At 33.4% G+C, this 26,883-nt stretch overlaps 4 protein-coding genes across 6 annotated transcripts; 2 read left to right on the top strand and 2 right to left on the bottom strand.

Annotated features, from left to right (window-relative positions):
* Window positions 1-1,656: 1,656 nt before the first annotated feature.
* On the top strand, window positions 1,657-2,700 carry LOC128192758 (uncharacterized). Its single transcript, XM_052865711.1, has one exon. The coding sequence runs from the start codon at window positions 2,005-2,007 to the stop codon at window positions 2,671-2,673; it is 669 nt and encodes a 222-aa protein (XP_052721671.1). The 5' UTR covers window positions 1,657-2,004; the 3' UTR covers window positions 2,674-2,700.
* A 187-nt stretch (window positions 2,701-2,887) lies between these two features.
* LOC128192755 (16 kDa calcium-binding protein-like) lies at window positions 2,888-4,709 on the bottom strand. The gene is made up of 4 exons (XM_052865707.1): window positions 4,358-4,709; window positions 4,139-4,233; window positions 3,438-3,603; window positions 2,888-3,290 (listed from the first exon to the last, which is right to left on the bottom strand). Exons 1-4 carry the CDS (start codon window positions 4,559-4,561, stop codon window positions 3,039-3,041), a joined length of 717 nt encoding a protein of 238 aa, XP_052721667.1. The 5' UTR covers window positions 4,562-4,709; the 3' UTR covers window positions 2,888-3,038.
* Window positions 4,710-9,163: 4,454 nt separating this feature from the next.
* On the top strand, window positions 9,164-16,418 carry LOC128192753 (CD63 antigen-like). 3 transcript variants are annotated; one of them, XM_052865702.1, is made up of 9 exons: window positions 9,164-9,238; window positions 10,984-11,057; window positions 11,459-11,689; window positions 12,119-12,193; window positions 12,305-12,418; window positions 12,640-12,822; window positions 14,609-14,698; window positions 15,734-15,808; window positions 16,081-16,418. In XM_052865702.1, the coding sequence occupies exons 2-8, from the start codon at window positions 10,992-10,994 to the stop codon at window positions 15,797-15,799; spliced, it is 825 nt and encodes a 274-aa protein (XP_052721662.1). In that variant the 5' UTR covers window positions 9,164-9,238; window positions 10,984-10,991; the 3' UTR covers window positions 15,800-15,808; window positions 16,081-16,418. The 3 variants fall into 3 exon arrangements, with proteins under 3 accessions (XP_052721662.1, XP_052721664.1, XP_052721663.1); XM_052865703.1 differs by lacking the exon at window positions 9,164-9,238 and adding an exon at window positions 10,753-10,826; XM_052865704.1 differs by lacking the exon at window positions 15,734-15,808.
* Window positions 16,419-18,424: 2,006 nt separating this feature from the next.
* LOC128192751 (tetraspanin-18-like) lies at window positions 18,425-21,895 on the bottom strand. The gene is made up of 7 exons (XM_052865700.1): window positions 21,741-21,895; window positions 20,223-20,447; window positions 19,921-19,995; window positions 19,445-19,558; window positions 19,095-19,304; window positions 18,768-18,851; window positions 18,425-18,504 (listed from the first exon to the last, which is right to left on the bottom strand). The coding sequence occupies exons 1-7, from the start codon at window positions 21,804-21,806 to the stop codon at window positions 18,451-18,453; spliced, it is 828 nt and encodes a 275-aa protein (XP_052721660.1). The 5' UTR covers window positions 21,807-21,895; the 3' UTR covers window positions 18,425-18,450.
* Between the last annotated feature and the right edge of the window lie 4,988 nt (window positions 21,896-26,883).

Here is a 26,883-nt window from a genome sequence, read left to right as displayed (position 1 = left end):
CGTAATTCTATACACGAATTTTTTGGTTGTTGGTGTATGAAATAAGTTTTACACACGGAGTCGTAATGACTCGTACCTATTATATTCCACCTTGAAAAATGTTTATCGACAACGGAGTACCGAAGTACTCATCAAAATAAATCCATGTTTCTTACTAGACCTATAAAAAGGCAAACATCTTTAAAAAGTATCAAATTACTTTAATAAATATTATGTGAATGCATCAACTTAAGGAGGCTCAGCGGTCAGCAAATTAATCATTTGATTTACTTTAAGGTATCCGATCCATAATAGCCCCAAATTCAATGAATCTGGATGCATAACAGATGTGTATGGGGTTAATACTCCATATACTTGGACATAATTGTCATGTTTAAGTATCAATATGTAAGAGTGGAATGTGTCCTAATTAATGACCTTTTCCTTTTCTTGAAGAGTTGTCCCCCAAGAGTTGTCCCCCTTTGCTTTAATTCTATAAAAATGATTTTTTAAAAACATATACGGTAAAACATTTATTTTCGATAGTTTTTTTATTCCTAAGAACAAAATACACCTTTCCACCAAGGTATTTATTGATATTCTTAGCATTAATTTTTTATTTTAAAAAATGTGCTTGTCTTCATAGACCATAATGCAATATTTATTTATTGATTACAGAACTGCTTAGTTATAATATTTTTGAAATCTTCTCTTGGTAAATCTTTTTCTACTCTAAAATGCTTTAAATTAATGTTAAAGTATTAAATACATGATGGATATTCAAGGTTGGAAAAATTAGGTCCTAATATGGATCGGATACCTTAACTTAGGGTATGATGTGTTTATTTATAATCTATCATTAGCCAAAGACGAAATTTAAACTTTAGAATTTGTGTTTCTACCTATATTTTTATAGAGCTTTTCTTCAAAAGGAGATCAATAAAGTCTAAAAATAGCCACGACTATCCAGCCCTCTTAAAGTGCAATGAAATTTAAGCTCTGAATTCAGAAAGAGCTTCGTGTCATCTGAGAGTGCACAGCTTCAAGCATTCAGAAAATATTCTATACCAAATCAAATTCATTTTTGAAAACGAGAACTCTGCGGCCTATAAGAAGTAACAGAAGTCATTCACTTATTTTTCATTATTATAACACTAAAAAAAAAAATCAACCAAAAAAAAAAAAAAAACAACAGCAAAAAAAAACAAAAAACAAAAAAACCCCCAAAAACCTACGCTTCTGATATATCTAAAAATTATTTTAAACAAAAACTTGCTCCTGATTAGCAATAAAACCCAGGACACCCTTCACACCCAAAGACTTTTTTGCCCCCCCCCCCCTATTTCACACATATTTTTTATGCGTTTGCAATTGGATGCGCACAATATCATCAAATTTATCGACAATGTACTGGAATTTAAATGACTGTTTTTTAAACACTGGCATAAGAAACAGAACTTAACGATGCTTGCTATGATATTTTGTGCCTTACATTACTTATGCAAGATGAAATTCAAATTTCATGCATATGGTCACCAATTACCTCCGCATTTTAACCCTCTTATTATGGAAGTTTACATGTTTATGCAAGTTCATTCTTTAAATTTCACAGTTATGGAACACTGCCTATTCATTCTCCGAGATTAACTCTACGAGGTATTTATAAAAACTAATGAACTTTAACAAAGTAGCTGGCTATTTTTCCGTCACGTATCAAAAATAAACCCGAAATCCTACACAAGGTTTATCTGAAGGAGAACAAATTGTGTTTTGCAATGGAGGTTCCGATTTGTACATTCTGGACTTTGTAGTTAAGTTTCATTTTGCCCAAAATATTACTTGCGGATGAATAATGTATTTCATTTAACACTTAAAAGACACACTAGGCGGCGTTTGTAATTAAAAAAAGTTACTGAGCCGCGACCCTCATAAGGACCGGTTCATTCCTCAAACAATAGAAACTGAAGTCCTGAAATACAAGAAGAAATGGAACTTTAAGGCTGGAGCGAGGTTTTTTTTTCTGACATGGAGAATGTGACAAACACAACGCAAAATGTTTATGACAGACACGCAGATGCACAGGGCGCCATGGAGTTTACGGTGTCTGTGGTGATGGTGTACGGGGGCGCTGTTTTTGGAGTCCTGATTCTGGGATTTTTTCGCGGACTCTCTAATAATCACGATGAGGAAGACAAACAAGTGAACTATTTCCTACGCGACATCGAAAAAACGAGAAGAAAGTTTACAAAAGAGCGAGACCTCAGTGCTGTGTATAAGACGCTAGAGAGCATGGACGTAGAATGGAAATCCCTAAACAACAGAGACACCGGAAGTGCGCTAGGAAGAGGCTTAGCAAATATGATGGCACTTCCGGTTATGCTATCGCGGGAAAGCGAGGCTAACACGGTCCGGAAGACACGAAGGCCCCCTCTGAAACGTCTGAAAAGCCTACCACGTGTTTTCGCGCGTTTAAAATCGTCTCAATCGCAATCGGAGCCATATTTAGATAGGGGACTACGGATCAATTCTCAAATAGAGGAAAGAGTTTTAATGGATAACGACGAAAAAATAGAAGATATCAGGGATAGCATCGAGATGTCAACTGAAATAAGAATAGACATGAATACAATGGGCGACTGCACGGATGAGTCGGATAGCGGAAGTTTTCAAAGTACGTTTAGTTATTTAGTGTAAAATTGATCCAAATTTGGATATCTTAATGAAATTTTTTTTTGATTTAAAAATATGTTTTAAATGGCACAAACTAAATGTTTTAATTAAAGCTATCACAAATAAACAAAACATAAATCGTACATATTCTTATGTACAATGTTTATACAAAATAACATAAGATTTTATTCGAAAGCCATTTTATTACTTTGGTTGAAAATATAAAATTGTATGTAACTATGTGTTACGATTTTATACATTGTATAAATATATAAACAACGAATATTAATACTAGTACCACTGTAGCATTGAATTAAAAAATAAAACAACATAGACTTTGTATTGATTGTCTCTTCTCAAGATGTCTCCCAATGAGTCCTTACAGGAAATCAAACGCTTTCATATGCTTTGAGAAATTCCTCATATGACAAAGGTCCCGTATGGTTTTTGCTCCATTTAATTAGTATTTCAGAGATCTTGGGCGCCTGTAAGTGAAGCTCGCTGTCCCCCTGCAGACCGTCTAAGAGCTCTTTCCGGTCCACTTTCCCGCTTCCGTCTGTATCCAGCTTTTGAAACAGAGTGCGCATGGCGGAAGATGTGGATTTGACGTTCCAAATTTTCAAAAACTCTTCGTAATCAATCTGTAAGGGAACGATTTATAAATAACTATAGCAGAAATGAACAGCTGTAAGGTGAAATAGCAATTTGCTTAATATACTACAGTAGCCAAATAAAATGTGTTTTTAAAGATAAATTTCATGTTTATCTGCATAGTAGGGGAAGTCGACCTTTTTGTCGTCGTCTGTCACGAGATAGATGAGCAGGTCCGAGATGTTCTCGGCAGACGCGTCAAGCTCAGCCTCGTTACTGGCCGCGTCCAAAATCTCGTCACGTGTCAGAAAACCACTTCCGTCTTTATCTAGCTTATTGAAGGCTCGCCTCAAAACGATTTGTCTGCAAGGAAAAAATGTTCTTAGGCTGTGTAGTGTTCTCTTTGAAATAAAAAAAACCCAAAACCATTCAGGTTATGCATAGATAATTAAAATTTATTGGTTTTACATGTATATTGCACACATAAAGTACTTCCTGGCGTTTTCATCTACGTAGAAAATGCGACAGTTATTTTCTGTGGATTTTATTGTAAATGTGGTTTATTCTTTACAAATAAATGTATGCTATTTGCGATGAATCACAAAAAAACGGCACAATGTTGCCGACGTTGCACACGGATCTGCTCATGTGATGAATGAAATAGCTTCAGTATTCTTTGATTACTAAACAACGGAAAATGCCAAAATCTGTACATTGATGCACAATAAGTGCCCCGCTCACAAAGAAAGTGATGAGCAACAGATACAGAGTGTCGATTCGTCGTAGAAACTATAGTCTGCAGCTAGATACTGCCTAGCAATATCTTTTGCTTTCATGGAAATGTAAATCAGTTAAAAAAATGTGTTCACTGAAATTTAAAAAAAAGTACTATACCCACTTGAAGTCTATTTTTGGAACTTTAGCCATAGATTTCACATATTCATCTTTTGATATTTTCTCATTCTTGTCTACATCTAACGATTGGAAAATTCTCTGAAATATAATTAAAAAGAACAAATATTGAAAATCCGCATTTAAAAGGTTGAAAAACTTACACGGAATGTACAAATTCCTGGAAAATTTTCGAGGGAGTGGTAATAAATCAAGTTCCTCTCACCTTTGCCTCTTCCAGCGTGCCTTTAAAGCCGGACTTCTGCAACACATTATAGACCTCGAAGAAGTCCAGAGATCCACTCTTATCTTTGTCTACTTCCTCGAAGTCCTCTCCAACTCTTGACAGGTGTTTCTGCGCCCACTTTGAAAAATCCGCCATGCTGCTGCAGAAGGCTTTTGCGACGTAATGAAAATACCAAGCAAACATACGTAAATTTATGAAGAAAAAAACTTTCACCGAGTGTCTACTTAAAAATCACAGCTGCTGCGCCTGCGTTATTTTCTGATGCGACGAAACGTCTCTCTATTCACTTGTGTAATTAAGCAAGGGTAAGGTTTGTTTTGGAGCACGTCGTCTGCAAGAAGGATAATGAGTTTTCTGCAGAATCAGCCATAGAACTGTTTACATGTTCCGCTGAATTACACCGCTTTATATCATAATCGGTGATATATTGTATGTTAATCAACACTACTGACCAAAACTACCAGCAGGCATGTTCAAGAAACTTTCCTAAGTTATGCCCTTTGTGTGTTCCTAAGATATGACTTAGGAAAAAAGTTAGGAACATCCTAAGATCAACTTATGACACGTCTTAAGATGTAGCTCGACGGTTACTTAGGAACATCTTAAGTTAGGATATCCTAACCTTCTACAACCATTCTTAATTTTTACATTCATCCATTCAGATCGAATTTGAGAGACTTGTGTAGGGATGAATCATTAAACATTTCGCCAGAGAAAATTGTACGTCTCGGTAGTTAACACAATAGGTTTAAACCCAGTAATTTTAATGTATACATTTTAAAAATTTTACATTTACCTAAATATATATATCAGTGACCAACAACAATTTAGTTTGTAGTTTTTTTAAATGACCCCCCCCCCCTCCCAAAAAATAAAAATAAAAAAAAAATTAAATCAAAAATATCACACGCCCCAAAAAATTCAAATAACTGTTCTTTTTTTTTTTTTAAAGAAAATATGTTTCAGGACAGAATTGGCCTTCAAGCAGATAATTATGTAAACAACACGTGTGTATTGTCATTTGATAATTAACATTTTCTTATAATTTGAAACGTTACATGAGGAAACACGTGTACTCGTACAAACATAACCAATTTCCCTTTAAGCTGCAATATATAGAATACACAAACATGATAAATAAGAAATAAGTTGTAATGTATCTCCAAAATATATAAATTCAGTTCATTCAACATTACACATTTTTTAAAGATTATTTTTTTTCAGAATAAAGTGATAAAAATTAGGAATGATAACGCATGGCCTATATAACCCGATGTAAATTTACTTTTTAGCAAAGGACATTTAAATAATTGTTATAAGAAATTATTATAATCAAAACAAAGAATGTAATTCATTAAGCGTACGGGTGTAGATAAAAAAAATAAGTGAATAATTTTCATTCGTCAAACAGAGATAGTATTTGCGAAAAAAAATCCTTAATTTGTCAGCTCCCAGGCAGGCATGTAGCAACGGGGAAGTAGTGAGAGTTCGGGGTCCTCCTCCACATCATTTTGTTAAAATGAACATACATGATAGAATAATTGACTATGCCCCCCCCCCCCACCCTCCTCACGGATTAGGAATTTGATGTTTGTCGAAAATGCTGGAACTGTGGGAAATATTGCTTTATTCTACCGGTCTTAAGAAAAGGCTTCACAACATTCCAATATCCCCCAAAACGGTATTTTATAGCTTTAGGATGGTCTTAGGACAAGGCAGGTAATGTCCTAAAGTTAGGACAAAGTTAAGGCGTTTCTAAATTTAGGAGAGCTTCGAGAAACAGACTTAAGACTAAGACGTATCCTAAGATGTATACTTAGGACACACCATAGTCCTAAGACAGCTTCGTGAACATGCCTGCTGGTGTTTTAAAAAGCTTTGGACCTGGTAATATGAATATCAAAAGAATTTACCACGAAACATTTGACCAGCAACAAAAAGATAAATATAAAAGTTTGAACACTAATCAGTATTTTAACATCTTAGAAAAATGTAAAGACAAGAAATACAGGGGCGTACAATTGCGTAAATAATTAACAAGAAATTCAGACGAAAATTACACACATCATGAAAGCCTAATTACGAAGTGTAGTTGAACTTTGAATAAGGGTAATTTGACATCCCACAAAAAGAGTCCTTAGAAATGAATCCAGTTGGAAGAATGGATTAAAGCAAAACGTTTGGCTGATGCCCGAAATCGACTTCAAAATTAGAACTTTTCTGCTTTTCTTGAAAGAAGAGCCTATATAAGTATGAAACACGTATGTGACATAATGTATCCTTCACTAATCTTTAAAAAAGTAAAGTCACTGTGGTTAGTTGTGTGCTAGTATTATAGTTTACTATGTGGTAATGAAAAATATGTACATTTTCAACTGTGTTTGTCTATGATAACATTACGAATCAATTTTGAACCCTAAAACCCAATAACTTCATAAAACATGAGTGACACAAAATGGGCGTGAATTATAGCACAACCGAAAAACAATGTTGGCTGCGCCGCGTAGTAATACACAGCATGTGGTACGTAAAAATAGTAGTTTTAAAATTATGTTGTTTTAAAGTGTATACACATCGGAAATAATATAAATATGAGTAATAAGGAATCATTCTTTGAATATTATGAGGTGATAATTTTGGTCGGAGCGTGGTCAAATCTATCATAAAGCCCTTCGGGCTTTATTGGATTTGACCACGCCCCGACCGAAATTATCACCAAATAATACTCAAAGAATGATTCCTTATTCCTTGAAAAAATTCGAGAGCGTCATTTTCTTAACTGGCTTTAGTGCACTAAATAATTTTCAGAATACATGAATGTCTTTCAAATACATACTTTTGTTCCGTTTATTTTCTGTAAAATATTTTTATCTTGTGCAAAGACGTGTTGGTAGATAGGTTCGCATCATTTTTATTGTCGATACTGGAAATAAGTATTCTTTGACTGCAATTGGTAAAATGTGATACATGCCATTATTTTAGAATATACAGTGGCGTCGTAAGCAAATTGAAATGGGGGGGGGGGGGGGGGCTAGACTAATCATCAGAAATCTTGACAAGCAGCAAAAAGGCTAATTCCCAAAATCATGAAATTCTTAATCCGTAGTATAATAGTACACCTACACCGTATACACCGTAGTATACCTATAACTCCAAAAGATAAAAATCTGTCCTAGGAAACAAATTCCGAAAAGCATAAAGCAGTATACCTGTAACTGCGATTTTCAATATCACTCTTAATATTTCCTTATTTTCATTTCAATTCCTTACATTCTACCAAAAATGTGGGGGCGGCAGCTTCCTGATACTTCAATTTTTTGTTTGTAAATTTAAGAAAATTATATTTGCTGCGAGAAAAAGTTGGGGGTTGGTCCTCCCTGATGCTATATGCCTGATGGTTAGGTCTAACTTTGCCAAAAAAAATTGTGTATGTACATATTGTACAAGTGATAAATAAATCAAGAATTTGTCTGATGTTCATTACTATTTTGAAGATAACCAAATTCTTAATAACCAAAGAGGAGATCACAGAAACATCGAGAGGACAGTATTGTTTCATCGTATGCGCGGATCTAAAAGGGTGAGGAGGGGGGAGGGGTCTAACTCAAGTAATTTCATGTAAATTCAAGTCCCTTGGACTCTCCAGTGGACCTCCCTCCGCGCATGCATCATTCACTATGTACTTTTACTGGTCTACGGCATCCTTCTTTATCGTTATATACACTTGACCCCCAGGTTGAGCATCTTTTCGAACATGTATGCAGATCAAACATCGTCCATGAAGATCAAGGATCGATTTTTTATGTTCACAACTTTCATCTTCTTGCTAATAAATTGTTGTTGAAACTTCATCTCCGGACATGAATAATATGAATTGAGTGTGACGTCATGGATAACTACTTCCGGTGACTGTTATGATGGTGTGTCGCTGGATGACTCTGTTTGTGTTTACATACCTGAACAGCCCACATATCTCACTAAACTGTCATCACGAAAAGGAAGTTTATCTTTTTTAAAGCAAGTTTTCCTTCATATACAAATTCAAAAGGAAAAAAAAACCAGTTGAAAAAATGTTTCCGGTTTCCTGTTTGCCGTGTAAAGAAACACTGCAAATAATGTGGTTTTTCTGTTTGCTGGCGTGTATGTCTTTATATTGAGATGGATTTTATGTGATTGTGAATATATCGTTTAACTGCAACTACAAAGCAAATCAAATCACGTAATAAACTGAAACAACAACAACAACAAAAATATGACAGATGAATAACAAAATAGCAATAACAAAGCAAAAAAATCCCCCCAAAAAACAAGACTTTAGTAAAATACAGTAAGATTATTATTTTTTTCTATTGATTGCAAGGGAGAGGTGCTGAGTTATATATAGTTTTGAAATAATGACTTTTTTCACTCGACCTTTTACGCATGTGCATAGATAGTACGTTCCTAACAATTATTTTCAACAGCCCTTATTACTAGTTGTTTCATAATCGTACAAACAATTACAGGTATACCTTGAAGATAGCAAAAAAGGGCTCATTCTGACGCATCAACTTGGGATGGGCTAGGTGAAAGTGATTTGTCTCGTAGGAATTTATGACCAAACTCACACCCAACAGATAACAGAAAAAAAATCAAGAAAGAAAATTGCTTATCGCAGTTTAAACTTAAATCAAATGCTACATGGCATGATAATTCTTTTTAAAGTTTATGAATGATACTAATTTGTTTGAGAGTATAGTATTACCTACGCGTAATACTTAATATCAACGAAAAGCCTGTCAGCCGCGCACCCCGGAAACGTGATGCATTACCAAGATCCTGTTTACACATTAGCTTACTATTCTAGTTGCTGAACAAGAGGTATGTCTATTTTCTTTACATATTTAGGTATTTATTTCTCTTTCCCCTGAAATTAAATCGACTAGTATAACCATAAGGGTTTTTTTTTTTTGGGGGGGGGGGGGATAATATATATTAGAGGAGATTTTATCAAACTCATTTTCTTAAATAACTTTTAGAAAAAAAAAATAACGAAATATTTTATGGAAGAAAAAAAAGTTTCAAAATCTTCACTATATTTGAAGTGGTGGTTGTTGTTATACGTCGATGCTGCGGATAAAAAAAAATATACATAGTTGGCATTGCATGTACTTAACAAGTTACGGATCAATTTAATCTAATGAACATCTGTTTATTCTGCATCAGATGACTGTATTTAAAAAAAAAAAAAAAAGATAAAAGAGTAGATAGGCGTTATTATCATTTGTTATACTTTCAAGTTAAATACTGAAATCTGATTGGTTTAGACGCAGTTCATAATCCGTTCTATTACCCTCAGCGTTAGCAACGCACTTAGCAACGGGTAACATTAAAAATTGTTACATGCGCGAAAATTATGCGCGTACGGTTTGCCGTAGAATTCACGTTATTCCTATGTAAAAGCAGTTAAGTTTTCTTTAAAATTAAGACATTCAGTATAACAAAATAAATAGTGTCTGTTTGGGAAGGTAACAGTTGAAATTGACACCCCGAGAAGTTTTCTCGGGGTGTCAATTTCAACTGTTACCTTCCCAAACAGGCACTATTTATATATTGGTATCCCATAGTTTATATACATGTACTAATACTATGACCAATGACTAATGCGTTGAAAAGTTTCCGATTATCCTTAAATGAATTGCTTTATCCTCCGGGATGAGGAAGTGGAAAGAATTCATTACGTTGAAGGAAATAAACTAGTTCAATCTACCCAATAGAAAAGTACCTTACACATGTACATGTATTATTACCTTTTAATTTTGCTGTTTATGAATTACGAAAATGTATTTATGCAGACTGTTGTTTGATATGACTGCTTTTTGCTTCTGACATGGAACAAAGATGTTTATTATACTTTCATGTTAAGTACTGAAATCTTATTGGTTTAGACGCAGTTAATAATTTGTTCTATTACCTTCAACGTTAGCAACACACTTGGCAACGGTTAACACTATATAAATAATGCCTGTTTGGGAGGGTAACAGATGAAATTGACACCCCCTCACAAACAGGCACTATTTAAATGATGATGCATGCTTATAAAGGTTCAATAATCTTGCTGTAATACGGTATTAACCGGTGTTCAATTTTGATAGAGAAATCATTTAATCTCGGTCGCTGGGTACGTATTTGTGCAACAACGATGGGAGGAGGATTTAGTTGGAATTGTGTCATTTGAGATCCTGGTTCCAAGCTCCGTTTAAAATGGCGGATCTGGAATTCGGACCTTACTTCATCAGGATGCCGATTGCCTCTGGTCCGGTTGTTCGATTAGAAAACTTCAGGATCATCCTTCTCTAGAATACGTGTATGTCAATGACATAGGCGATTTATAATCCGGACGAAATAGAATCCAATTCATTCAGTAGTTTGATTTGACTATAGTATATACCTGCAGTATTCTCAGAAGGTATACCTATAGTTTAAAAACATTTATTAACAAGGAATTCCGATAGGTCAATATTGATGTTCTTCTGTTAGAAAAAGAGGATATTAAACATTCAGGCTCATCTAAGTAAATGGAACGTTTTATATGGTTTTGAGATATTTTTTTTTCTCCCTTGCAGAACTCAAAATGGGGTTGGACTGTGGAGGAAAGATGGGACAGTTTATCCTTGTGATAATCAACACAGTGTTTTTGGTAACTTTTTAAACTAATTATTTGTTTATTAACACATTTATTTTCAATGATCAGCTCTATGATCTATATTTGAAAATATTCAACATGATTGTCATATAATTTCTTAGTAATGTTCACGCGTTATTGTGGAATCATTAATTTTCGCTGTGGTCAATTTTCGTGAATTGTCACGGCTTTTTTCCCCCCAAAGATTAGGAGACTTTCTTTTATGATAAATAAATAAATAAATGTACATTTCTTTCATAATTCGTTGAGTATGAAAATTTCTAGGTGAGAGGACCAATAAAATCCACGAAATTTGAGCTACCACGAATTCGAACAATTCCACAGTTCGTTTTTTTTTTGGTTAAGGACTGTATATCATCAATTACGACTTTAAAATATAGTCTTTTTGCTTTCAGTTGATGGGCCTGGGGTTGTTCATCCCAGGAATCGTCCTACAAACCAACATTGACTTTGTGAGCGACGAAATTAAGCCGGTTCTGGACCAGGTTAGCGTGACGGGAATAGCCCTTGGTGACGTAGTTAAGAACCTCGGCATCGGCTTCATCATCGTTGGGGTGTTTGTATTCTTGGTTGCAGTGCTGGGGTTAATGGGAGCCTGCTGCAAAAGCAAATGTTTACTGACAATCGTAAGTTCTGTCTACTGTGTTCAGGGGAAAATGTTAAACCGCTTTCGTTTTAATTTTGCCCCGCAAGCTGTCATCGACAGGTAAAATAATAATAAAAAGATATATCTGTTTAAACATTGCTGTTATGGGAAATTTTATATAAATAGGACAAAACATTAGAAAGATTAATCGCAAATAGATATATGTGTATTAAAAAAAAGTTTCAAAAACAGATTGTTGTGATGATATCCTTACCAAAGTACATACTGCAAAATGCAGTTGAAAATTGCATATCCTCTAGTCTCACTAAGGCCTTGTTGCATGGTTTACAATAATAATTTTAAAAGTGTTCTTCGCGATCTTTTTTACGGCTTTTAGAATTACAGATTAATGAAGGGATTTATTTATAATATCATAATGCATAAGTAAATGTTGCAATTTATTTTCCAGTACGCTATTATCGTGTTGCTCATTCTGTTGTCCCAAATTGTCGTCGTCATCCTGTGGTTCACAATGCAAAACCAGGTATGAACACAAATAAGCATCATTCACCAAATGTCTCGCATTCAATTTTTGGGTCACGAAATCAAAACTTTTAACTTGTAGACTGGTAATTACACACATTATATCTTTCAGCTAAACTCTGTCGTAAAGGACGAGTTGTCGACGTCGTTAAAAAATAACTTCCGCGAGGATAAATTGAACGGATCCAACCAACTCAGTAACGGATGGAACTACATCTTTCTCACAGTACGTCTCGGCTTCCGTGTCTCTTTATCTTGTATTCAACAAATACAGAAGGACAACTACATCTTCATATCGTCTATGAATCATTAGTTCATACACATTTTTAAACCCTTCAGTTTGTATAACTTTTATGATTATATATACATGTATTTTTAAAAAATTGTGTTTTTTTCCCCACAAAAATAATATGTGTGTGTTGGTAAAGACTAGAGTACTTTTTACAGCTGAAATGTTGCGGAGTGAACGCCGTGACGGCCGGAAATGCCGGTGACTTTGCCAATACGCCCAACTGGACAAAAGGTTCGAAGAAGATCCCAACCTCCTGTTGCATTGGAGTGACCGCTTCGAACTACACTGCACCACCAACATGTACAGACAACGTTGCTGCGGGAACTTACTACACTTCGGTTTGTCTAAATTTTATTCTTAATGTTAGACTAAACTTCTAACATATATGATTAGATGCAAAACGAAAACAGACTTGATGTGATAATTTTTCACGGTTCCACGGTTTTATGGAACGCCAAATTAACATATATTCAAATATTTGTACCTATCTTCAAATAATTGTACCTATCTTCAATTAATTGTACCTATCTTCAAATCATTTGAAGATAGGTACAATTGAATTAAAGATAGGTACAATTATTTGAAGATAGGTTCAATTGAATTGAAGATAGGTGTAAATAATTATACCTAGGTACAAATGAATTATACCTAGGTACAAATGAATTATACCTATCTTCAATTCAATTAAAGATAGGTTCAATTGAATTATACCTATCTATAATTCATTTGAAGATAGGTACGATTCATTTAAAGATAGGTACAATTGATTTGAAGATAGGTTCAATTCAGACATATCTACAAAGGATTTGAAGATAGGTACAATTCAATTATACCTAGGTTCAATTCGTTTTGTGTATTGTTGAAAATAATGAGATTCAATTCAATTGTACCTATCTTTAATTCAATTGTACCTATCTTCAATTCATTGCATTTGTACCTATCTTCAATTCAATTGTACCTATCTTCAAATGAATTAAAGATAGGTATAATTGAATTGTACCTATCTCTAATTCAATTTGAAGATAAGTACAATTGAATTGAAGATAGGTACAATTGAATTGAAGATAGGTACAATTATTTGAAGATAGGTACAAATATTTGAATATATGTTAATTTGGCGTTCCATTCGGTTTCTTAATGAAAACATAATAAAAACAGAACAACATTGTAGCTTCGTCAATAATATATAAATGTAGTTCATCTAATCACTTAGAAAGACGTCACTATTCGAGTCATTGAAATACAGTTAATTGCAATGTCGTAGCACACGTATGGAAGGTCGTTACAAATGGGGGGGGGGGGGGGAGACAGCTCTTATACAGACAGACATAACATTTTTTAAAAAAAATCCAGAATTAATATATATCTGTAAATTTCATCCATTAAGGCTTTTTTCTACCATCTTATAAGATTAAAAAAAATCACAGATCTAAGTTAATTGACGGATGACTGTTTGTTGGCAGTTCTGTTCGTAAGCGTTAAAAAACTGTCAACCATCGAAGTGGGTTGTTCCGGTCTTGTCAACAAAATTTTGATTGATTTTTTCATAGATTATTTAAACCCTAAAGAAGTAGAGATATAAAAATCAAATAATCTCAATCTGATACAAGTCAACCATTCCACTAGCTTCTTTATTTTGATGGTGGCGATCATCAAAATGAAGGAGCAACGGGGAGGTTTGATTTTAATCAAACTGATACATGTATATTCTTGGATGGAAGTACATGTATATAATTCTTATGCAACATGAAATCATAGGAAAGCGCGGACGGTGCATGCAGAATGAAGATGGACGTCTTTAGCACCTGTGTTTATACAACTTCCTGATCGTCAAAACGTTATCTTTGTTTTCACTCAATAAATGATTTGATTTGATTTGAACGTACTTTAATGTTTGCTAGTGTAAACAAAAGGGAAAAAAAACTAAGAAACTGAAAACGCTTTTTCCTACATAATATAAGTGCTAACACTAAGTAATGTTCAATTCAAATCACAAAAGTGTCAATGGTCAACAGACACATGAATTATACACATTATAATGGTTGAAATTATAACAGTAGATATAATTTTAAACTGAGACAAAGCAATGGACTATTATTAATCCCTTATTTTTTTTTATTATAGGGCTGCTATGACGCTCTGATCAACAAATTCGACACTTCAAAGTACAGCAGCGTGTTCCTAGGTGTAGGGGTTACTATCATCATCATCGAGGTATGGTATTCTTTTATTCACTGCACGACATAAAGACACGATCCAATGAGGGATATTCAATGGCATTTATAAAAGTCATACATGTATACATGTATCTTTATATATTATATATTACATATAACAGTCAATCAACTGATTACATTCAATACCAATATTGTTTGTAGAGGACTATATATATAATATTATAATATTGCATTCTTTCAGGGAAATTTGCATCTAAACAATAAATGCAATGATAAATCCCACCATTCTCCTATGGGATATTGAGATTAAAGAGACAGTTATAAGAAAACTAGAGCAATGTACACATTCAGGTTGACATGATAGGATCAGAGGTATAAGTCCCACCAAAATATACCAGTATAAACAAAAGGAAGTTCTGTCTAACCGAAAGAGTAGCTGAAAATCGTGTCCGGACTTAAATGTCACGGTTTTATTTGTCTTTCTTCTATAGCAAATGTTTTCTTTGTCGCTTAAAAATTACCATATTGTAATAAATCTTGAAAAAAGTAGATTTTCTTAAATTCAAGGAAATGTGTGTTAAACAAACATTGATGGTCATTTTATTTATAAATAAAAACATTTCCTAGAGTTTTTTAAATTTCTATTTAAACACGAATAATAAGTTCTAGTTTGCCTGGGTTTATTTCAAAACGATACAATACTGGGTAAAAGCAGCATGACCAAGAACATTTTCATGAGACCAATAAATAAACGTAAAGACGTTGGAGAAAGCATATCTACTAAGAATGATGTTTTCACTGTAGAAAATAACATTTATCAATAGGACAAACAAGACCTCAACAACTGGAATTTTGCATGTTTTCAATATAACACTCAATTGCTTATTTTTATATCTAGTATTTCAATATAGCAAATTATATTCTTATCAGTAAACATAAAGCAAACTGATCAGATTTATCTTTAAATAACCCAGTAAAATCAATATTTGGTTACAGCTACCTAACTACATGCAGTGAATACTCCTCTCTGATATCTCACACTCCTATTTCATGTGTATCATTTCTGTTGCAGATTCTAGCATTCGTCAGTTCAATTTTGATGTGTAGAGGAAATTATGGCGAAGGAAACTTGGCTTAAGATCTTCATGTAAATCAAAATCAATTCTTTTATTTAAATATAAAGTGATTCATATGCTTACTGTGTCTGTGCATGACACTTTTAGAAGCAAATTTTCAGAAAGTTTACTCTTTTGCTTTTTAAGAATCGAAATCGTTCAGAAATCCTATAATAGATATTTTCAATAAGAAAGCCTTTTTATAACAGCTCCAATATGTTGCGCATAATCATATCAACTACATTTTATGCATATACCAAGTACTTATGAATTTGACTACGTTTCATTCCTTTTTCTTTTACAGATTCTCGCTATGCTCGCCTCAATTTGCATTTGTCGGGGACAAGAAGATTGAGAAAAATTCACTGAATGAATAAAAAACCACGGATACTTTTACCATCATAAATTAACCAAACTAACTGTCATATTCGCATAAATTTTCGTGCGTGAGAAAGTAAATTGCTCTTAAACAAAGATGAAGATTTCCTGTGGAAACATCCCCCCAAAAGCGAAACATTTGTATTTCTCTCATGTATAGTTTTTGTACTGCAGTGATAAACGTTTCCAGTTTTCATTTTTTGTATGAAATATCTCAATTTTCTTTTGATTTTGATTATTCAATAAATACATGTACCTTCTAAACGAGCCATTTTTTATTCATAAATGTTTAACTTTTGAAACACTCGTCCAAAGGTGTGCACGTGCCTTTATTTTCTTAATAAAATATTAATTAACTTAAACTGGAAAACAAGGTTCTGAACAAGATACCGATGAAAATTATGACCATGAAAACAAATTACCGTATTTACACATTAAGTTGGAAAGAAAGACATCCGTTATTTCCGTTATTTGAAACGTCACTCGCGAGATATTTGAACTTGTCTTGCAGCGCTTGTAAACTGTTCGTTTGTGTAAATCTTTGAAATGGTGAGATTAGTTGCTGTTATCGACAATGCATATTATCATAAGTATATACATAATATTGCACAGACAAAGCAAACTGCTCGCTAGCTCGACTTAAATTCAGTTTGCAGAAAATGATATAGATTTCCCATAAACACGACATTAAACTCTATTTTACCTAGTTTTTTTTCCACATATTTACTAGTATTTTATGATTATAAACCAAACTTTTATTTTTCTATTTGAATTTTACAGTGTTAACAAACGAAAGTTGAATGTTAGTTGACGAGTTTTACATTATATACAGAACTGACAGTCTTTATAATGTAAACATGGATTGTGTCATGCTTTGTTTACATATTGACTGCTGAATAGAACACATATCATATCTTAAAGCATTATGAGCTGCATTTTTCATATTGAATTTATTTTTTACTTAAATGTTCTTTTCTACTAAAATGACAAAAATATCATGGTTTTTAAATTTCTGTTAGCCATATTTTTGTGGAAAAGGTCGTTAAGAAGCCTTATTGGAGCAAAATTGAATTATTGTCGTCCTGTACAAAAATTGATTTGCTTTTTATTCCTTAGAAGAGAAATAATTCCTTTGACAAAAAGTAATGATTTTTTTTTCAAATCTTATTTATCATAAAAGTGTAAGTTATATGCAGATTTATCATACTAGCAGGTTTTTGCAACAAAATAAAATTCTAAAAAATACAGCTCATATTGCTTTAAACAAAAGGGGAAAAACCCGTATTATGTTTGGTTAATATTGTCTATTTTTTGTATGCACAATTTTTGACATTAATGTCATCCGGGTACTTTCATGTTGTTGGCATTGCAAAATCACCCGTAGACATTTTTTTTTCAATTAGCGGCTTTATTTAACCAGACAAGCTTAAAGGGCCGGTCTAAAGGAACATTCTTGGGATCGTATCATGAAATGTTCATCGGTTGGATAAAGAATTGATTGTATATATATATCAAATAATTGAAGAAAAATCGATGCGAGGACATCTTGGACAGAGAATAGTTATACATAAAAAATATGTTTCTAAATGGTTTCGGTTTAAATGAATCAGTTTAATAATGCTGTCACAGATGTATTTAGAAAACATTTGGATATTGTTCTTTTAAAAACGCCATTTGTAACACAAACGTACACCCTTACTATTCAAAATCGTATTGAAATGAGGAAGAAGAATTGAATTTCAGTAAAATAACACCGCATTGTTCAATTGCCTGTCGCTCTACGCACCTTAAGATTACATTTACGACCAATTTATAGCTTATGTATGTTTGAGCTAGTCTACTTGATTCAAGTATTTTTTTTTATAGATTTTTTTTATTTGACTATGATAAGCAGACACAATATAAATTACGTAATTCTTAGGAAGGAAAGTATCAAATGATTATCTCAAATTGTATCTTACATTTGTTGTATAATGATATTTTAAAATTCGTCATATTCATAGAGTAAAATTTACAATGTACTAAATTACATTCTGTTACAAAGAAGTCACGTAATGAAAGGTCAATGCTGTTATCTGGTTTTTAGTCTAAAAAAAGAAATCACGATGGATCAATAGAATTAGCAAACACAGATCAATAAAAGTCGAACTACAAACACAATTTTTAAAAGACCGTGAGCTGAATAAAATATGTTGGTGGAATATCCCATATAAATCATTGAAATCAGTTTTATGGCCATAGTCATTGGTAAAGATTTTTCCTGATCCGTATTTTGTGGATGGTCTTACGTTTACTTCTAATCCGAACCAGCTTGACGGCAGATAATAATTGCAAACAATACAGCAAAGACCTACAAAAAACACAAAATTATTAAAAAATTATCATAGAATTGGAGTACAGTGTATTAAATCAAGATATAGTATACTGATTTAAATTTTTTTAACCACAACGGTAAAAATCTTCCCCGCTGCGTTTAATTACAATTTATTTTCTATTTTTTAAGAGAGTGTCTAAATAAGGCACGTGATTTTATCCGACAGTGTATTTTTTGTATCATTTGTAAAAAATTGATATTTCAAGATCCGTAGAAAATAGATGGAATCACCATTTTACCTCAACAACCATCACCACTATTGAAATGGCAATGAACACATTCCCGTACGTGGAAATTAAATCCTTCACAGCATCGTAACATCCCTGTAAGTTAAAAAATATTAGGTTATGAAAAAAAACCCAATAATAATGCAAGATATTTAGTTTGCTGTTTAAAATACTTCGATCTGGATATTCATTTGTTTTATCCTATCTTTGTTTCCATTTCTCAATTATTTTGTATATATATTCTATAGAGTTGACAAGATTAAAAGATGATTTTTGGATTACACTGTTAAGAAAATGAATTCCCTACAACAGAAAAATCGACTAATCCAGCGTTTTTACCATCTCGTTATATTTTCCTTTAACATCTCGATAACACTCTGGATTTGCATTCGCTATGTAATTTGATTGGTCCACCCCGGTACAACACGACCTAGGAATCATTGTACCGCCCATCTGATAACATGTGCCTGGGTCTTTGGTGCACCAGGGAGTCGCTGTAAAGTCGTTGTCCGTCTTGTTCATAACAGGATTAACTCCACAGCAATCAAACTGGTATATAAGCATATTGGTATATTATTGAATAAAACTCTTGCCTCAAACAAACGGAAAACTCAACTCATCATGTGGTCTGTTAATATATGCATTACTTATTCTTTATTTTTCAAACAAATTTCAAAGTAAAGACATACCGTTAAAAAGGCGTAATTCCAAGCATTTGAGATAGGATTGGTGCTGTTAAGAAAGTCGTTTTCATATTCATCATTTAGAGATTTAAACAATTCCTCTTTAACAGTCTCCTCAAACTGAAATAAAAAACCCCATGGAATCTTATAAAGACAATTAAAATTAGTTAAACATTCAGCATAAGAAGCATGATAATTAAACTAAAACACGGCCGAATTTTCATCTGTATAGGATCATTCTTACATAAGATTTGTATCAAAATCATCTTTTTATATAAAGCAAACCAAATTCTCAATTGGGATATTAACATCTCACTTAAACAGTTAAAACTACAAAAAAAATCAATCAATCCATTAATGATACAGGTACACAAATGAAAAAAAAAATGAATCAATTCATTACGCAGTGTTAGTTATAGACTTATAAGTCAAGCATGTTGAGAGCAACCCGGCAGATTAAAAATATTTGTTATCCTACTTACATCGGTCCTCATTTTGAACCACAACGCCACTGCTGCTATTTTCATGATGAGCAGAATCAGCACCAATATGGCATACTAAAAATAAAGTCACGTGATGATTAAATTTTATTCTGCTCGACATTGATATACAAAGACTGTCATTATGTTCAAGTATCAAAATATGACATTCCTTGCGAAATAGAAAATGAGGTTAAAATTCTAAAACAAGGTTCCAAAATATCATTGTTTAAATTTATCATTTTCTAAGTAAACTTTGCACATCGTTTCATGAAATCAAAATGCAATTGTTTTTATATCAGTACCACAACAAGCATCCATCTGACTTCACAGCAACCTCCAATCAGCCCTAGCCCTGACACCAACACAATGAACGCCCCAATCACGATGAAAACAATGGACAGATTGTTGGCAAGGTCCCCTAGCTTGTATCCAGCTACTTCCACGCTGTTCAGGGCGGGTGTCACATCAGAGGAAAGAGCGTTTATTTTCACCAATACTCCAGCAATCAAGAGTCCCAAGCCAAGAACCTGTAATTTTTCATTTTTTCATTTAAATTGGTTCATTTTATTTTCAGCATGACCAAAAAGGTAATTATTTTCGTATAACGCGTGTTCAAAAATAAAATATTTGATCTCATATACTTGCAATTTAGAAAAAAAATATTGCATCTACAATGCGTATTGATTTGATGATGTGAAACAACTAGACAAGATGATTTTTGCAGAGAATTTCATTCAAAAGTTGGAGACATACAACAACGTTAAAATTCAAGCTCTGAATTTGATACAGTAATCATAAAGCAGGATTAACGACTTGGAACGAGTCGTCGGCAGACGTAATTCTAAGCTGACATAGAAGATCAGTGAACTGAAAAAAACTCGTTTTTAAAGCAATCCTTAAATTTCATTTCTTTCAAAAAAGAGAAAAATGGGCGTTGGGTTTGTCATTCTTTTAAAACTTGTTTTAAATTACAGACTTTATCGACAACTGCAATGCAATTGGTAGCATTTCTTTAAACAGATTTCAAACTGATAACTATTTTTAAATTAAAGGGTCATATTTTTTTTTATAAAAAAAAAAACTAACTAAGAATACTACATTCTTTTCCCGCTTACAATATATGACTTTGAGATGCATCACAAAGGTCATACTAGGTCATAAATATTTATGCCAATAGACTGATATTTAAATTAAATGTCGGATAAAACAGACGTCAAGAAAACCTTTATCAGAAGAGAGACCTTATGGTGGCCAAGATCGTTCTTATACTCTACAACTTCCGCATTCTCACCCAGATTGAAAACTAATATTTAACTTTTCTCTACCTTAATAAAACTGCCTCAATAGCTAAACGTAAAGACTATTTGTCTTCTCTGATGAAATGATAAAGATAAAGAAACCGATTTTTGATACACTCTGCTATCAATGCCATTGAAATCAAAACAAGAAGTTATCATAGCCTTTTTTCCTATTTTCGTTATAAAGGGGTTGTATTTCGTGTTTTAAAGCTAAAAAATCTGAAAATTATAAACCAAGAAAGACACAATTCATCATTAAACAACTAATATAAAACCCAACAAAACAAACAACTTTAAATGTTGATTCATAAAAGACGATACAATTTTTACACGCATAAATATAGTTAAAAAATACTGTATTTTAAGACTGAAGACCAGGAACCTTTGGCACAATAGAGTTGCTAGTCCTTACTTTTCTTTCGCTTTATCTACTTTTACACCTCGTTAACTTGAAGTTTTATTTTTATTAAGCGATACTTTGATACTAAATAAAAACAAATGATGAGTTTAAAGATTACTTACCAGAAAAACTAGGTTAATTATGACAAGAAAGACTTTGCCAAATTTACTACATCCACCTTGAGCCATTGCGAAATGGTTTCAAATAGACTTATCTCTCGAAAGAAATACGGAAGAAAGCACCTGACACAAACAACAACTTCTTCCTGAATCGAAAAAGGCTGTTTAAACGAACTATTGATATAAAGCGATATGGTCCAGTGATACAAGGTTGTATTTAACCTAGCATACCAGAGATGATAGCTGTAAAAGATTTAGTACCATACATAATTCAATACATAAAATCATCTTCAATTTTATCTATCAGCAAATCTTATTCTTAAGAAAGTGTTGTCCTTTCGATCCCTTTTTAGCTCACCTGAGCTGAAAGCTCAAGTGAGCTATTCTGATCACATTTTGTCTGTCGTCCGTCTGTCCGTCCGTCCGTCTGTCCGTCTGTCCGTAAACTTTTCACATTTTCAACATCTTCTCAAGAACTACTAGGCCAATTTCAACCAAACTTGGCACAAATCATCCTTAGGCAAAGGGGATTCAAAGTTGTGAAAATTAAGGGTCACACCCGTTTTCAAGGGGAGATAATTAGAAATAAATGAAAAATTTCAAGAAATTTTCAAAAATCTTCTTCTCAAGAACCAGAAAGCCAGGAAAGCTGAAACTTGTGTGGAAGCATCCTCAGGTAGTGTAGATTCAAAGTTGTGAAATTCATAACCCCCGGGGGTAGGGTGGGGCCACATTGGGGGGTCAAAGTTTTATATAGGAATATTTAGAGTAAATCTTTAAAAATCTTCTTCTCAGAAACTAATCAGCCAGGAAAGCTGAAACTTGTGTGGAAGCATCCTCAGGTAGTGTAGATTCAAAGTTGTGAAAATCATGATCCCTGGGGGTAGTGTGGGGCCACAATGGGGGGGGGGGGGTCGAAGTTTTACATAGGAAAATATAGAGTAAATCTTTAAAAATCTTCTTCTCAAAATCTAATCAGCCAGGAAAGCTGAAACTTGTGTGGAAGCATTCGCAGGTAGTGTAGATTCAAAGTTGTGAAAATCATGATCCCTGGGGGTAGGGTAAGGCCACATTGGGGGGAGGGGTGTTAAAATTTTACATAGGAATATATAGAGTAAATCTTTAAAAATCTTCTTCTCAGAAACTAATCAGCCAGGAAAGCTGAAACTTTTGTGGAAGCATCCTCAGGCAGTGTAGATTCAAAGTTGTGAAAATCATGATCTCTGGGGGTATGGTGGGGCACAATGGGGGGTCGAAGTTTTACATAGGAATATATAGAGTAAATATTTAAAAATCTTCTTCTCAGAAACTAAACAGCCAGGAAAGCTGAAACTTGTGTGGAAGTATCCTCAGGTAGTGTAGATTCAAAGTTGTGAAAATCATGATCCCTGGGGGTAGGGTGAGGCCACATTGGGGGGGGGGGTGTTAAAGTTTTACATAGGAATATATAGAGTAAATCTTTAAAAATCTTCTTCTCAGAAACTAATCAGCAAGATGATTCTTTATAATTGTTAAGACTTTGGCTCCAGGACAATTCTTTGGCCTCACAAGAAGGTTCAGAGTTTGATGCAGCTAAACATCCCATATATAAACAATTGTAAAGGATCTTTTTGAGAACTGCAATACTCAACATGTGATATGACTATAAATTTGAAGCAGGCAGCTATTGTTTCATTAGAATCTTTTTGTATTACTGTATTGAGTTATTGCCCTTGATTTATTGATTCTTGATTATTTTAATTAATGCATCCACTGTTAACCAATTATTGTGATGATTATTTTTATACAATAATAAATATTCAATGTATATAAGTTGTTCTGCATAAGTAGTTTTGGGTTAGGCCGGATTAGTTTGCTTATTTTTTATTTCCAATTTTTAGATACTATGAATTATTTTAGGCCGGCACATATTATATAGGGACAGTGTCTATTGCATTACGACGAGCGACTGTTTGGGGTTAAACTTGAACAGGTACGGGTAGATTGAGTTAACGTTGGTACCTGTTGAGTTGCGTAGGTGTGCGGTCATCCCTGCCTTTGTAACGTTGAGTCCTTATATATGTGCAGAAGCGGTGATTTAAGTCTGCTCTTGTAAATGTTGGCAGCAATCAGGGCTATCCGAGTTCCAAGGGGGAAAAATGGATTTTATTTATACAGGATCTACATGTATTATTGTACATTGTCCAGATTGTTTGTATTATGACCCCATTAAGCTGACTTTATCATACCTATTGTTCCTCAGGTGAGCGATGTGGCCCATGGGCCACTTGTTATATTGATAAAATGTATCATGACATTTCAGAAATCCAGTAGGTTTATAATCTATAATTCTGTAAGGTTTGTATTTTACTTAGAATAAAATTCATATATTTTACCTTTAAAAGTTTTTTTTACACACAGAAACACACAGAAAAATCCGTTCTCTCAGTTGTTTAGTTTTGAACTTATTTTATTAATTGCTCAAAGGGATCAGAAACAAGTCCTTACAACTTACTAGTTCTTCTCGTTAAGGTATATCACTCCTCAATGCAATGTTATTGTATCAAGAAATTTTGAGAAGTATATCATTGAAATCTGAAGACAAAACAAACTTTAAAAATACCAAGATAATGGGGGGGGGGGGGGGGGTGTCAGTATTCATCTCTCTGAGATATGGCTATTGCATTTGACCTTTATGCACCTAAATTTGCTGTCAGCATTTTTTATTAAGCAAACTTATTTCTTCAAATATTGTGTTTAATTATGCACAATGGTCACACTGACTATAGGAATTACGAAAAATTATGTACGAGGCTAACATTTTTGTGACCTTTTTGCACTTCAAATAGACAGTATCTATAATAGTTACAATTTGATTTGGAATAAAAACCTTTTGAATATCAAGAATTTTAAAAGATTTATCCAGTTTGCCTAGATTTGTATTCAGTATCATTTTGACATAATAAAACATGTGGGTCCGTGATGTCATTTTATAGCTATAGGGCTTCAAAAGTAAAATTCTTAAAAATTTGGCTTTAAAAAATTCAGACATTTTATGCTAAACGCCTATCACTCTCTCAAGACTTAGTTTTATACATGTCACACAGAACCTATAGAATATGTTACAAACTTACCAAACGTTTCCACTTTTGAATAATGAATAAAGTATAATGAAAAGGAGAGTATACTGAAAATTTTTATAATTGCTTGTTTCTGTCATTTTCGTCTAAAAAACCTTCCGCAAGAAAAAAAAGTTCCCCAAAAAACTTGTTTGTTTTTTAAATTCAAATGGATTTTATTGATGAATGTAGTGTAATTATAAAATATTTATCTTTCTGTTATGATTAAATAAATAAGATTATTTTTTTTTTAAATATAATGATCATTTGCGCAATGAAACCAAAACGTGAGGAGTGAGATACTGCAGGTTGCACTACAGTATTAAATTCTACTATATATTCTTACCAAAATTGCACAACTTTACATACAGATTAAAAATTCAAAACGAACTTCTGGAAAAAATCCTCTTGACATCTTTTTAAACAACGCTTCATTTACAAGTTTCTAGCAAAATACACACGTGCATCCAGCAAGGCGTGCGACTTTGTTTACATCGAAGTTACACATGTGCTTGAAAATCAAGCCCGGGACTTTTCACCCCCCTCCAGAAACAACGCGCATCAAAAATTCAAATGACCTCGCATTATTACAAAACTGGGATAGTTAGACCTCTTACACATTGTTTTTCATCTCATACAAAAAATCAGCTCCTGTCTCGAGCGGAACCGCCCCGAATTCAAAGGAAAATTCGGGAATTATTTTGGCTCAGCCATGTTTTGACGTGAACCTTCAGTGAAATACTGTTATGACACCTGCAATATAACTCATTTTTTGTTATCGCAAAATCAACATTAATAAATTGATTAATACTCATTGTGTTGTGTGACTAAAAAAAAATTATGAAGATATCTACTCATTTCAGAAAGTTATGAGCGATTTTTAAACACCACGGTGTACACGGTGGCCACTGATTTATGAAAATATGATCAAAGTTATACTGTATGCATTTACACGGTGTTTTGATATTCAGTGATTTTTTGGTTTTAAATTGACAAGTGATGTATGAAAATGTATAAAATGACGCAAATTAATTAATATCATGTGGACCCCAGAAATTTTGTCGGCCAAAAATTCAATGACCCTGCCTCTGGGGGGTGGGGTAGAGAAAACGTCATTATTTCATACAATTTATGAAAATGGTGAGAACCTTTGTCCAAAATAGCATGGTATTGTTCTAATCTAACTAACATGAGTGATACATCTCAGCTGTTTTCCGCTTTCGTATCAATATTTCTCAATTTTGGACATAAATTGAGCATTTCTTACTGTAACACAAGGGCCTAAACAACCGATTTTATTTGATATTCACACCCCGTAGAATATTTTGTTGTTTACGACGATGAATACTACATCGCATTTGATCTGCTAAAAAATTTCCGGACAGTTTAGACGGTCCAATCTACTATAAATGGCTCATTGTTTTGAGGCAGTAGAACATTTCAGAGGAAATCTGGGCTAATTTTGTATGCATCATTAAAAGCAAAATAAGCGTGCTGCTGGCTACAAAACCCCATTGTTTGTCATTTTTCGTCTAAACACACTGATTTAACACCTAAAACACAGGTAAAACAACTTTTAACATAGCAAACCCGTTTTCCTGCAGGTTGCACTACAGTATTAAATTCTACTATATATTCTTACCAAAATTGCACAACTTTACATACAGATTAAAAATTCAAAACGAACTTCTGGAAAAAATCCTCTTGACATCTTTTTAAACAACGCTTCATTTACAAGTTTCTAGCAAAATACACACGTGCATCCAGCAAGGCGTGCGACTTTGTTTACATCGAAGTTACACATGTGCTTGAAAATCAAGCCCGGGACTTTTCACCCCCCTCCAGAAACAACGCGCATCAAAAATTCAAATGACCTCGCATTATTACAAAACTGGGATAGTTAGACCTCTTACACATTGTTTTTCATCTCATACAAAAAATCAGCTCCTGTCTCGAGCGGAACCGCCCCGAATTCAAAGGAAAATTCGGGAATTATTTTGGCTCAGCCATGTTTTGACGTGAACCTTCAGTGAAATACTGTTATGACA

The sequence above is a fragment of the Crassostrea angulata genome, chromosome 7 (assembly GCF_025612915.1).
Source record: "Crassostrea angulata isolate pt1a10 chromosome 7, ASM2561291v2, whole genome shotgun sequence".
NCBI lineage: Eukaryota > Metazoa > Mollusca > Bivalvia > Ostreida > Ostreidae > Magallana > Magallana angulata.
The sequence above is the reverse complement of the archived record's forward strand: the minus strand, read 5'-3'. Positions and strand labels throughout refer to the sequence as shown.